The following is a 14,811-nucleotide window of genomic DNA, read 5'->3' as shown; positions in this document are numbered from 1 at the left end:
GATGAGGCCCTTGCCCCAGCATATGAATCATGTCTTTGAGCTGTTGGCAGGTAAAATACTGTTACAGACAGAAAACGTTCTGATGTCTTGACTAGCAAAAATTGAGGTTTTTCTTTTCTTATGGGAAGTTGAATCTTAATTGATATACTTCTGTCAGAATCAGAACAGCTGAAAAATGATGAATTTTGGCTTAAGCCAGTGTCAAAAGAAATTAATATTTTTCTAAATTGTTTCCTTTTTAGTGTGTCATATTTCATAGGGAGAAGTCTTTAGTCTTAAAACAGAAATGATATTTTTATGTGAAAGTAAAATTCTACGAGTCTATTAAAATGATTTTTCTGTTTAAGAAGTTGATAAAGTAATTCTGGTCAATTTTAATAATGTAATCTGTTTATGATGAAATACTTAATAAATACAGTACTGCCTTGTTGACTTAAGAAAGGTCTTTGTGTGAAGGAGAAATGTTTCTTGTTCTCCTTCCTCTTAATCCTTTTCTTATGTATTATGAATCCAGCTAATAGGGCTGTGGGATTTTTCCTAAGGAAGATGTTTTCAGATGAGTGGGGGCACAATAGCATGGATGGGATTTTATCCTTGATAAGTTGATAAAATGAAGTGTACATTAGTTTACTTTTTTTCTGGTGCTTAATCAAAATGTTGCAGTGATAAAAATAACAAAAATTTAGGAAGCCATTCAATAGAATTCTTGCTTTCAAGAAAAAAGTATTTTTTTTTGCTCATAAAAGAGTTATCTGTAAAATCCACCTGTCTGGATTGACCCACAAGCTTAAGTAGAAAAGTCCTGGTTTGGGGTCCAAAAGATTCAGTGTCTAACCAAATCTTATAAACCACAAAGAATTGAATTTACCCAGTAGTGGGTTATTTAGGGGTTTTTTTGCAGTTGCATTATTGCAGCAGATATGGTTGTGTAAAGATATGTACTCCAAAACAAATGGGATCTGTTTTTTCATACCAAAGATACATGCAAAGACATAAAGAAAAATTCTGTGGCTGTGGGAATCTGTCAGTCAAGTAAAAAAAGCTCTTTTTCTTTTCACTGATGTTATTAGATTAACACTGGTCAAGCAGATGGGACTCCTGGCCTTGACCTTAATGTAGCTGAAGCGTGGGAGCTGGGATACACAGGGAAGGGAGTAACCATAGGAATTATGGATGATGGTAAGTGAAGACTGAGTGCTCATTTCATATTTTAAGTAGCTTTTTTTCATGTAGTCCAAGTCAAAAAAAAGATTGAAAGGTAATAATGAATTGCTTATAGTGGTGAGACTATCAGCCTCCATAAAGACTTTTGAGATCTTCAGGGAAAATATAATACAAAGGCTTCACTAGGGATACTGAGGCATGGAATAAAAGTAGTTTGCCGTTATTACTGAGATATCTTCCAGGGCAAACTGTAATGGCTATTAATCCAAAGGAAAAACTCCCCTTGACTTCTGTAGGCACTGACTGGGGGATGTAATTGCTGTGCAAAAGAGTACTTAAGAAAACCTTTTCTGGGTTACGTTATTCTCAAAGTCATACTTGACAGCTGAAATAATTAAACGCTTTCATGCTAAATGTCAATAAAGATCTGCATATTAAATATATTACTAATTTGAGGCTAAGTTCAGGAAAGAGGAACATAAAAGCTCCAGTTGAAGTTACAGTTGTTCTACTTACAATTTCCATGCTGAAGTACAGGAAGTCTCTCAACACTTTTCTTTGGAATAAATTTTGAATATTTTCCTTTGATGGGGACTGAATAATGTTAACAGTAAATATATAAAATATCTAAATCCACATATGTGGTTGGAGAGACAGAATGACATAATGATGAAAATGTAATGTGAGATTTGTGGCCATTTCTTTTTGTGGTTTAACTGGGTATGTAGCAGGTCAGTTTATCCCATCTGAGTGTAGATCTGTTGCTTCTCTTACACCGTCCACTGGGATTTGTACATTTGCCATGTATGGGAAACTGCCATGCATTAGAATGTGTGTATTCCACACCAGTGCCCTGTCTTTACCATGATCATTTTCCTGTGGTTGCAAAGGAATCTTGTTCTGTGATCATTAGAAAATGTTTTTTTGAAAGTCTTAACCTTTGGTTTCTGCTCTGTCATTATCTTATTGCAGGAATTGATTATCTGCATCCAGATCTAGCATCAAATTATGTAAGTACATGCTGACCTTTTCTGTAAAATGTGAGTTTTCTTCTTATTGTAGTCCCACTGCTACAAAATTTTAGATATTGAGTAGAACTGAGCTGAGCCCCTGATCTTACAGATGATACATTTCCCATTGAAAGAAGCAGCCTGAAAATGGAGCTGCCTATGCAATGAATGGCAAGGTGACAAGGCTCTTTGTGGAGGAGTGACAGTGCTGCATCACATTGAATAAGCTGCAGCTTGCAATATTGGATTGAGGACAGGGGCGAGTAACCTGGGAATTGGTTCTAAATCCTGCTATTAAGATGCAGGATGCCCCTGTCATTTGGAGGGCTGTGGGCTGTGGCAAGGCTTCTGAACCTCCCAGGAACAGTTTAATTCTTTTCTAACAGGTGTTTTGATCCAGTGCTTCAAAGCATGTGCAGGGCAGATTGTATATTCTCAACACACGCTGTGCCAATTGATTGTTCCTCAAGCCTTAGGCTTCAGACCTTTGGACTAGAGATTTTTATATTTCTTAATTCTTCCAGGCTCTCTCCAAGCCCCTGTTGATGCTGGCACTCCTATCTCCAGGTGCCTGCCCATGGGCTGCTCTCACATGCTGCTTGTGCCAGTCCCTTGGGCAATGGGCAACAAGAGGCTCCTTGCCAGGGGCCTTGGAGTGTCTCTGCTTTAGGTCTTGCTTTTTTCTTGCAGTCATTGTCTTCCTGAGGGAAGCCCAGGCTGCTTCAGCTGAGCAATGTGCTTTAATCTGCAAGTGCAGTTAAGTGGAAAGAAGAACAAAGACAGCTGGAGATTTTGGTAAAAATATGAGCCATTCAGACAGAACAGCTCCAAAATGAGAAAGGCAGTTCTTTTTACAGACTTGCAATTTGGAAAATAATAACACACAGGATGAAAACCTCTTTGTTGTTGCAAGTAGCAAAGCACATTTGGTAGATAATAAATGTCTATAGAAGGTGTTTGTTGCACAAGGAGCATGGGAAACAGCTGACCACAGAGTGAGGATTAGCCAGTTTCACTCCTTATAAACTGGCTTAATAACTTGATAGCAGCTAATTAAACCCTGTGCCCTGACTGCAAAATTCTCTCCCAAGAGAAATAGCTCAGTAGGATGTTCCCATAAATTGACAGAAATAGAATTTGTAAAAGGCAGCCTTTTTTCTTTGCAAGATTTGTGCTCTGTGTATATTCTAGAATGTGATGTGGGCACAGCACATTCTCTACACTCACTTTCCAGCAGCAGGACAAAGTATGTGGGAATATTCCTTTTCTAAAAATCATGTTTGAAATAAACAAGAAAAAGTCTGTAGAACTTATCTGATACAACAGTTCTGTTGTTAGCAATGAGCTTAGGATCATGCCCAGAAACCAAAAATAGATTTCCCTGTAATACAGTGTTTTCTCTTTTAATTCCAAAAATACTTTCTGTTTGATGGATGAATATTTGTCAGGCTTAGCAGAAATACATTGTTTTTAGAGTGGCATTACTGAGTGTTCTGGAAATTAATGGAAAATGACACAGAGAATGACAATGCACAGACGTGATGCTAGAAATTGTGAAATAATGGAGCTGGAGAGAAATCTGAGAGTTGAGAAAAGACATATTGGGGTGAAAATGGGAGAAGGAAAGCTGCCTGGGCATGGGGACAGCAAACCTTTAATGGAAGACTTGTGAGGAGACTGACCTTGAGATGAGAATCTGAAAAGGTTTGTGTAGGATTGACTTTGTCTAAGGGAGGAGAGGTTCTGTAGTGGAGCAGGTAATTAGGATGTGAAGTGACAAAAGAAGATTGTCTGGCTAATACAAAATGCAGAATTAGGCAATGAGGGGTTGGTAGGACAGTTGTTAAAGAAGCCACAGAAACCCCATCTGAAAGATCATGGTCTCAAAGGAGACAACACCCCAATGCTTTAATACAGAAATGCAAAAATACGAGCTGTGCCATGAAATCTGGGGTTCCAGGCTGTCACAGCACTGTGGCTGAGAGGTGGCTCAAGGGCTGAAGATTGAGTCCTTCTGCTGCTGAAGGCTGCCATCCCCATCCCCTCCCTCGCCCAAGCACAGCACTGTTGTTGGTTCAGTTCTCCTGCGCTTTGCCTCTCGCCACGAAGCTGCACAGCCCTCCTGGAATCCCAGGAGATGCTGCTGTGGCAGCATCTGCTGTCCCTCAGGGGCCACAGGGCCCTTTTGTCCCAGTAGGTATATTAATTTGGGCATGAACTGAAGACAAGGACTTAAATTCAGCTGGAAGGAAACATCAGTTTAGATGCGAAAATGCAGTGAAATGAGTCTCTTAAGGAATGAGTTGTTGACTCGCTTCAGGCTGGCGTAGCAATTGTAATCACTTTTGTACAACTCCTGTGCCACATGTTTGGTGTTTCACAACATCTGCACTTTGGGGCAGCTTTCTCTGAAGTTACATTGTTGATTTTTAGGAAATTAAAAGCTGGCAACTTATGTCTCTCAAGTGTGTAAGTGCCTGCGTACCCTGGCAATGTCTGTACATCTTGCTTGGAAAATTGGGAGCAATTAGAAAGTCTCTCAAAGGTGGTGGTTTTGGCAGTTGAGCATTTTCAAATGTAAAAACTTGGCATTGGTTACTTAGTTTAATTTGGTTTTTATGATTTTGACTTTCTGGTTTTCTTCCTTGAATAGTTTAATGGGGTTGGCACTTAGATGAAGTGAAAGGTCAGGGAAGAGAAAGATCTTTCTAAAGAAAAGAACAATTTATATTTTCCCCTATAGCTCCTGAACTTTGAGATGTCATATGGAGTGTACCTCTATCCATATTTTTCTTTGCAGTTTTTGAGCTTTACTTCTTGAATCATCCATTTCTGGGTTTAATGCACTTTATATAGAATGGAAAGGAGTGTGCCTGCTTATGGTCAGGATGGACTGCTCTCCCAGCCCCACCTCCCAGCTTGCTGCAGTAGAGCTACTTGCTTTTCTGGGATAAGGGGGTTATGGCAAAGCTGGAATTTTCCATTCTGCACTGTGAATGCGGAGAGACTCATTGTCAAACAATCTATGTTTTCTTCTAAGCCTTGGAAACCCTGCAGAGGTTCAACCTTCAGGAAATTATTTTTCTCTCACAAAGAGAGTCCTTCGTTATGAGCTGATAATTAGAAAGCTGGAGCCCAATGTACTCCGTGGTTTTCTTTCAACTCAGAATGTACATATAAAGCCAACAATTTTCAGGACTGACTTCTCCAAGATACAGCATCTGAGTGAGAAAGAAAAGTGAAGTTACAAGGGCTGCATATGAGATATGCCTAATAAAAGAAGAAAACAGCAGCAGTGGGGGATGGACATTGCAAATTTCAGTGTATTGTTTTAAAGAAAAACCTAAGAGCAAATGGAGATTTTTTTTTCTATTTACAGAAGCTTAAGCTGAGCTCTCTCTCCTATCATTTTGTATTGTGGTATTTTATACTGGTGAAGGTCAGTGTAGCAGCATTATCCCACTTAGAGCAGCAGGGAGCTGATCAACTCCTGTAAGTGGGTTTGTCCCTGATTAGCAATAGTGAGGAAAATCAGGATCCCACCAAGACACTTGGGCCAGGAGTAGAAAATGGCTGGTTTCAGTGTCTGAAACTCTGCCTTGAAGCTGAAAGGCTGTTTCAATAAACCTAGGGAGGGAGAGAGAACAAGACAAACACTGTAGGAAAACTGGAGGTGACTGTGTGAGTCGGTAACTTTTTCACAAAGTATTGATAAATGTAGAATGAGGCTCATGCAGCAATTCTGCAGAAATAGACAGCAATTGAAAGTATTTAAGTAAGAAAAAAGATTTTGAAATCTGTGGAATTGCACAGATGTAACATGCACAAACCGTCACCTGAGCAGCCCTTCATTGCTGGCCTCACCCAAACTTCCTGTCTTTTCTTCTCTGGAGCGTGGATCTTTATGGTCCAACCTTATCTTCCAAGGTCCTTGCCAGCTGTCACTCAGGCTGGACAGAGGAAAGGCCCTATGAGCAAAGACTTTTTGCATTAACCACAAGATAAATAAAAGTTTTCTATCATCTGCCATTTCTTACTCAGATGTGAACAGCAAATGGTCTTTCCTGTCTTCTCTTTCTACTTTGTCCACATCTCCAAACACAAAGCAGCCTCTCTCTCACCACTTTTAGTAACTTGGTACCAGCTAATATGATAACAGCTCCCCCTGCCTTGCTGAGAGGCAAGCAGGAGCATATTTTTGGAATAATTATCTTATCACATAAGCAGTGAAGCAGGGAAATGTTCTACTTCTGTTATGAGCTACATTTGCCATTGTTTGCTGGAGGAACAAAAACATCATTGAATAATCTTTAGAGCCACGAAAGAAATATAGCACAGGCAATAAATTAGAGACTGTAATACGTGCAGCAAAGCGTAGCAACAGCATAAAGGATCTTCTTTCTTTTAGAAAGCCTGGTTTTTCCTTCATTAGCATGAGTTTCTGAGTATGCTTTGGCCTCCCAGTGTGCCTCCAGAAGGACCAGCAAACTGTTCATTGCCTGATCCCAATATTTTACCAGCATTAAAATCACTGGGGCCCAGTTGTGGGGTTTTGTAAGTTGACAGAGCTCCACTGACACCTATTGAACCATGTGCTGCTTGGCCCTGGATGATCACCCCAAAATCCCAGCTGATGGAATTGCCTGAGTCAAACAGAGTTCACGTAGAACTGGTGGGGAGAAAAATGTTACCTTTCCAAACCTTCAAAAGTTCAGTGTCAGGATCATGAGACCTGATTCCTACAGCAGGAGTTTCAAAAGACCCTGGGACACTTATATTGCCATTTCCTCCTCCATTTCAAAGGATTATTGAGCACATGCACTAGACACTACGTTTCAATAAACTTTTACTGCTAATACATCAAATGTATTTATTTTATGAGCAAATTCTGTGTGCTGCCCATCATTGCTAGTGCCTATTTTTAATTATAATGTTGAAATAGGACTTATTATCAAAAAGTAAAGAACGGAATGAACTTGTTTCAGGTGTTGCTGCAGATCACTAATTGGATTTTGTGTTGTTTTGGTTTCATTTGAGTTTTTTGGTGTTGCTTTGGAGTTGGGTTTTTGCTAATAAGTTTTCTAAGATAAACACTTTATAACAATTAAAAATTACCAACCAAAACTTGGGATAAATTCACAATGCATCGTTCTGCTAGCACTGGAAATGCAGTAGGAATGCTGATGGATGGATGCTGTTGGAAGCAGATTGTGGCAGAAATTCCATCATTGTTGAGGCAGAATGAAGTCTCTCTTTTGCCAGGATGGAAGGATGGATCAAGTGTTTAATTGCCAAGCTGAATGATGCCTTAGCAACTCAAACTGATGCACTCTGGTTGCGCTGTTTATGCTGCTCAGGTGACTTTTGGCAGCTCAGGGGTTGTTTTTAGCATTTAGAAGATGATCATTTAGGACATGCAAGGCAATAAATTCACCAGCATAAATTGGAAGTTACTGGGAAGAGAATGGATCATCTCTTTCTTGGCTATTTTTTTTCTGTTATTCTGAACTTCTAGGCTCATTTGTCTGTTCTGAGCAATGTTGGGTTTTTTCCTCAGAACATTAAAAGCTGAAAAAGAGATGATGCCTTCTCTGATAATATCAGCCAGGCAGATAAGGGTCTCTGTGTGCTTGGAAGGGTGTCCTGAGTTCGTCACATAAAGAAAATGCTTCAAATCTTGGAAAACATAATGAGCCCCTACAAACAGTCTCCCAACAGTAACTGTTTTTAAAGGTACATGTCAGTGGTGCTTATGTGTTGAAGTCTAACTAAGATTTCTCTGCTCTGTGCCTTATAACCACTTAACATGAACACTGCCAACTGGAAAGAGAAGCCTATGTAAAGGAGTTGTCAGGTCTTCTTAATGAAAGGTAAAGATGTTTTGTAGTTGTAGGTGTTATCTCAGCCTTCTAGCTTTCAACTCAATTAAAAAGATAGAACAGCAAAAAGAATTTGAAGACTGTTTCTCCTCTGGATTATTTCATGAGTCCAGAAAGGCTTTTTCTGCTAAGGAGGCTGCGACTTGTGAAGGAGGTGTGATTGCCTTAAGGAGAGATGATTTGTGTCACAGAGTCATGTTTGCAGCTGAAAACTGGATTTGTCTCACTGCAGCATGTTATGCAATGGCTTTGCTAAAGCTCATTTTGAGAGATCTGGCCCCTGAATGCTTGGCAAGTTGTGGGGCTTGGTGCTTGGCACCATCCATGCAGCTGGAGTTGGCATGGCTCCACTGATGTGGGCCTCTCCAGAAGGATGCACTGATTTACACTGGCTGTAAAGCAGCCTCAAAGTACAATTCTTTTGGATTCAGGACATACTAACATATTGTAGTTGCATTTGCCCAAGATTATTTTCAGAGCAGTAAATGATTGCTGAAAGTTTCCAGCTTTATTCTATATTAGAACCACCTGGAAGGGATAATCTTTAAGTTAAATGCATGCCTGGTGTGCAGGCAACATGAGGTGGTGCCAAAGACACTTCCTGTGCAAGCTCACACCACTCATTGTCCACAGAGTTTGTTTTTCTCTCCAATCACTGTACTTAATTAATCAGCTGCACACTGAGAAAGTGCAAGGTGGCTAATCTCTTTAATCATTAAGCACTGGTATTAATTTTCACTTAAGGCATCATCTGTGGAAAGTAAATTAAGACTGTTGAAATGAGAAATGCACAGCAATGCAAGAGAGCAGTTAAGGATATTTCTGTATCAGATCTGGCTGGTGCTTTGGAAATTGGCTTGTGCCTCTCTCCAGGGTTTCTCCGAGTAAGTCTTTTGGAAATAATTTCTTCTTTTATTTAGGCAAGAAAAGTAGAGGAAAGATGTTGGTCTTCGCTGTTTGCCATGGAGGGAGTTTGCATTGCTTTGTTTTATTATTTTTATTTTCTAATTACCTGCCTTTCTGCATAGCAATTAGCTATTGGACCTGGTCAGAAATCTTCCCTTAGAACAGTATTTTTGCTGGTAAAGATGAGTGCTTTATAAAATTAAAGCATCCATTTGAAAACAACAGTGAAATATTTTTGTTTTGAATCAGTTTAACCTAATTTTAAATGTTTGACTTTGAGAAGGTGCTGGATTAAACCAGCAGCAATAAAATCCCACTCTGGTGCATGGTCCACTTGGGAGAAGAGGGTCAGACACACGGTCCCCTAGAGCCAATGCACACTATAGAATTTTAAAACAAGTTAAACAAATTGAAGGAAAGACCTTTCATTTCCCCAAAGTGAAAATAAAAAAAAAAAAAAAAGAAAAAAAATTGAAGATTTTTCCATTTGAAAACTTTTCTGGTTTTTGAGGAATAGTTATTTTAGCTTCTCATATTGTGTGGAATGTCCATCAGCATTGAAATGGAACTTAATTACACTTCATGCTGTAGTTACATTTTGGCTGTCATGGTGTCACCAGTGAAGTCTGAGTTAGATGCTGCATGTGGGGAATGCTGGTCCTTCTCAAAACTTTGTCAGAATTTGATGGGTGTTACAGAGAGATTTTTGGGCCCAGTCATGACATTGGCAAGGAGAGTTGCTTTGCAGTTGTATTTATGTTCTCCATATTAATATTTTACTCCTTGGTAGCTATGTAGGTGGTGAAGATATTTTTAAACACTTGCCCTATTTCAGGTTGCCTTGATTTAAATATAATTTTCCCTATTTCTGTTGCATTCCCAACAGAAGCAATAAGCATAAGGACTTACCAGGGAACAGAATAGCAGTGCACAATGTCTAATAAAATGTTGGCCGGAGAGGTGGTGGATTCACCATCCCTAGAGATCTTTAAATGCAGATTGGACGTGGCGCTGGGTGCCATGATCTAGTAAATGAACTAGAGTTGGACCAAGGGTTGGACTCGATGATCTTGGAGGTCTTTTCCAACCCAATCGATTCTATGATTCTATAAGTCACTGGTGGTTTTTCTGTTAAGTTCAGAGAAATCACACATTTGGCAGATCATATAAATAACAGGTTTGTGATATTTGTTCTACTGTATATTTGTCTTTATTATTTTTTTAATTTAATCATCACAGTAAGGCCTCATCTTTAACAGAGCAAATAATGATACCAAGAGCTGTGGAAACATGACTGCCTGGGATTACATGTTTTGTTGTAGAACAGAAGCTCCTATTTAGTGAAATTTTGGCTACTTCCAGTGCTGTGTAGCTGCTGTTTGGTGAAATTTAAATGAATATGGTAGTGCAGACCTCAGTCACATGTTCCCTGTGCTGTCCTTGTAAGCATTGATGTAGTTGGGGATTGTTGGAACTGTTTTGCAGGCAGGTTGTGTTCTGAATTTTACTAAATGAGGTGAATCTCTCTTTGAATATGTACAGAGAGCACAAAGACTGTGCTGTGTTCAAGGACTTCATAATTTCAGTGCTAGCACATGTTTTTTAGAATTGCTTCTTGGGAGAAACTAAATCACTTTAATTCAGTGGTGCTTAACTCAGTTGCAGAATTAGTCAACCGTGATACCATATCTGACTGGTGTAATTATGAATCTTTGTCAGTCAGCTAATGATGTCTAGGACATTCCTTGAATTTACATATCCGGTAAATTATGTGAAAACATTACCTGTGATCAAATATACTAATCTTTAGGAGAAGAATCATGTATTATTTAAAAGCATAAATATTTGCAGAATGTAGTATGTGTGGAGTTACATGAGAAGATTCTGGAGATCCCACCTTCTCTGCCTGTAATTTTGGATTTAGCTGTCCATTGGTTTGGCTGATTCCACACAGAATAAGCAATGCTAACTTCTTAATTAATGCAAAGGCATATAAATTGGTGCATTAAAATCCCTGAGAACCCAGCATGTCTTGACAGATATTATTCACATTATTAATACTCCCCTGGGATGCTCACAAACTATGCTAATGAGGTCACTGTGCATCTGGAATAAAACAGAATAGATCTTCAAGACCTTTTAACTCTGAGTCTTGTAAATCAACTTGTGTTTGCTTTCTGCAACAGAGGACATGTAGGTAATAGTTTGTGTTACATTTTTTGAGTCTTTTCTCTGAAATTTTCACCTCCTTCCCATTCACCTGCAATGTCACTTTTGTGGCCACTCATCTTCTTCCATATTCATGCAATCAGCTGCATGGCTGTTAACAGTTTTCTTCTCTTGTCAGCTGAGAGACCTTTCATAAGAAGGAAAATAGCCAACCATTTTCTGTCTCATTTGTTCTCACTTCCAGTTCCTCTACATGTAAGTGCTGGCTGCCATCAAAACACTGCAAAGACAACCTTGACTGCAGCTCAGCACCCAGCAAGTATTTGATGTCCTGACAGACTTGTCAGCTCTTTTTTACAGAGACATAACTAAGAATAATGGACCTGGACCTTATTTCTCTGCTGCCAGTTTTATACCTCTATTACTCTCTCAACTTTAGTAGGTCACACCAACACATAATCAAAGTATCTGAAGGGGGAAGAAAAAGCCATGTATTGGAAAGGGAATGTGGGCCAGGTTTTTAATAAAATGGAATACTGAAGCTGGATGAAATGTGTGTTCACACTATTTTTCAGTAAAAGTCATTGCACAAGTTGTATTTCCTATTATGATAAAATAATCCAATGGCTCATAAATCTCTAACAACTCATATGCCAGTTTTTTTCCAACCCCTGCCCTGAATTAAAGAAATCAAGTTCATTCCATAATCTGAAGTGTTAAAGCTTTAAACTTGCTACTTGTCCTGAAAATATTTAACAGTGACTAGTTGCTTTTAATTTATTTTTGTTTTACCAATTTTGTTGTTTTGGCCAAATGACTCCCTGTGAACATATTTCCTTGTATGTGTGGCTACAGCTTAAAGGTTCTTGTGCATCTTCTCTGAAAATTAGGGAATGTTTGGCTGAGCAGAAGTAGGTTTCAGTGGTCTGTAAGTTATTCTGCCTTCAGAGCTCTGGCTCTGAGTAAGTAACAACTGGTGATGTGCTTCAGGCTTTCTCCACATCAACCTGAAAATGGTGGACCAGGCTAAGAATGCCAAGAGAAAAATCACAAAGCAGTGCCTTAATTATAAACACAAGTTCATTAGACTGTTTGCTTTTTAATAAAGTCTCATGTCTGCCTCAATTTCTTACTCTTTTTCCTACATGAGATAAAAATGCTGGGGAGAGAAAATGAATGTTATTTCAATAAGCTATTTTTATTTTAAATAATTGATGAGAAAAAAAAACTTCACCTCTTAAAAATTCTGCCCAACCTACATTTTCTCTGAGTCTTTGTGATTCCTTTTTTTTTCATCCTGTTTGCCTCTATACCTCTGAGCCAAGCATTAGCAAACAGCCCCAGGGCTAGATGGCATTTAGGTACATGCATTTGGACTTTCATTTTGTTCCTTGGGAAAACACCCAACAATCTTGGTACCTAAGGATGGAATTGCTAATTTCTTCTGTTCTTTGGAGCTGGAAAATGCTTGTGCTTAGATCTACCAGCACTGCTGTGCTGCCTGTCTGCTTTATCCCCATGTGAAATGAAAAGTGTGTTTAGCTGCAGCCTTTCTTTTTGAAGGTGCTCACATGCTGAAAAGCACCAGCCAGCAGTGTAACTCATGTAGGTTTTCTGATTTTGTCTGCAGGGGAAGTAGGAAGGAAATTAGTGGGGGAAATAAGTGATAGTGTGACATTTGTAGTGCAAAGCGATAAGCAGAGAGGATCATCCGTTATGTGACAAAGAAATCCGTTTAATGTAGAAAAAGAAAACAATGTGAGATGATCTCAGCAAAGCTATTTTTCTCCATAACTCTTAGTGCTTTAAATGCTGCCTTAATGAAGATAAATATAAATGTTAATGTGAGACTCCATGTTTTTTCCAGCTGCCTTTTTTGTTTGTTTGTTTTTAAAACTAAGCAGTGAAAAACTTTCAGTTTTGCAGAATAAGTTGTTAGATCAGAGGTGGGGCAGCCAACAGGTCTTCCTATAAATTCTGTATCTGGATTATTAGAATTCTTACTGCTTGTTATCTCAACTGTTTTTACTGTCCTAAATTAAGCAGTAGTCACCTGTTGTTCACAGTCAGTTTATCCTCTTTTGTCTGTAATTCCACTAGTTTTGGCCTAATCCCAGATGCTTGGTGAGTGTTGAAGGAATTGAAATAAGAGCACTTTCAGTGATAACTACAGAATGAAATCACCGTTGTGGTGTGCTCCGTAATTGCTTATTCTGTGGCCAAGTAGAGTCTCTAGTGAATACTGGAAACTGGAATACCAGGAGGGCTTGTGGACACCTTGGGTATTATTCTGGACCCATCACACTGTTCCATCCATTTCAGGTGATGCTCTGATGTATTATTTGGTGGCTGTTTTGAAAAGGAGACTGGCAGACAAGTATGCTGCTGTCTTGTTCATTATTCAAGATCTGGCCGGTGTTGTCTGCCTCAGTATTTTCACTTTTATGATGTACCTGCATAGCAGAATTCACCAGCTATGAATCTGCTCCTGAAGGTTGATATTTTTAAACTGCTTTGGGGATGTATTCTCAGTGTTGACAAAGTCTTGCATACACCTCTGAATTTGCTGCATGGCAATACAGGACATGCCCATCAGTTCATGCGGAGGCAGAGGTATTTAAGAAGTTGCAGGGGGATTTTTTTATTTCCATTTACAACCCCTCACAAACCAAACCAACCAACCAAACAAACCAAACCAAACAAACTAAACAAACCAAACCAGAACAGTGATGCTTCCCATGGCAGAGGGGAGGACTTACTTTACCACAGCTTCCTGAGCAGCAGTGCCTGTTTTTATTAATGACCTTTCAGCCTTATAGCACCTCTCCCAGGCTAAATATCATGTTGCCTCCTCTTTCACCTCCTGGTGAGCATATTCCATTTTCTTAAGCTTGTGTGTGCAAAACTGGATTTCATTTTGCCACCCCATGACATTTGGAGTTATTTTAGTACACTTTCCCTGAGATGTTCTATGTTGTAATTTGAGCCCAGGGGTTTGCTTGATCTTTGGATCAGTAAAGAAATCAAACAAGCCAAAGGTATCTTTCTGCCTCAGATCTCTGAGGATTTGCAGTTGCCTAAGAGGGTAAGACCGGATGCTATTTGTGTTAAAAATGTTTCACTTCTTTTAAAAGATAGAAATCTGAGGGCTAAATTCACCAGTGCTTTAATGTCATGAATAGAATCAGACTGACCAGTGGGATGTGTGTCTTTAATTGTCTCCTGGACAAGCATGTGGGCATAGATATATTTCTTAGGTTACAGAGAAAACAGGGAAGTATACATGAATTATGCTTCAGAGGCTTGTAAAGTCATATAAAAATTTATGGGCTTGCTGCATTATTCAAGGTACATAATTTTATTACAGAGCTGAGCAACACACGGGACAACTGATTTACTGTTATAGTCATATTTTACATAATGAATGTTTTCCACAGAAGATTTTACTGGGTATGTTTTAGAAACTACAGGGCAATTCTTTGGAAAATTCTAGTCTAAGCTTATTTTTAAGGAAAGCAGAATTTTATATGAAGGCAAAAGCAATCTATTTGTGCCATGGCATATGAGCTGTTACTTAATAAATGATTGAAAGGGTCTCATCATTTGATCCAATATACTTTTTGTTAGCATTTTATTTGGTGTAGAGGCTAGAAAGCAAAAATAGAGATACAGCTTAAAAAACA

At 39.0% G+C, this 14,811-nt stretch overlaps 1 protein-coding gene across 1 annotated transcript in view; it reads left to right on the top strand.

Annotated features, from left to right (window-relative positions):
* The window catches only part of PCSK2 (proprotein convertase subtilisin/kexin type 2), a 100,075-nt gene that overhangs the window by 50,000 nt on the left and 35,264 nt on the right, over positions 1-14,811 (top strand). Inside the window, exons 4-5 of the mRNA XM_071582096.1 lie at positions 1,071-1,179; positions 2,137-2,174. Coding sequence (XP_071438197.1) covers positions 1,071-1,179; positions 2,137-2,174 — 147 coding nt within the window. The remainder of the gene's footprint in view (positions 1-1,070; positions 1,180-2,136; positions 2,175-14,811) is intronic.

The sequence above is a fragment of the Pithys albifrons genome, chromosome 2, assembly GCF_047495875.1.
Source record: "Pithys albifrons albifrons isolate INPA30051 chromosome 2, PitAlb_v1, whole genome shotgun sequence".
In the NCBI taxonomy this organism is placed as follows: Eukaryota; Metazoa; Chordata; class Aves; order Passeriformes; family Thamnophilidae; genus Pithys; species Pithys albifrons.
This window is presented reverse-complemented; position numbering and strand designations above follow the sequence as displayed.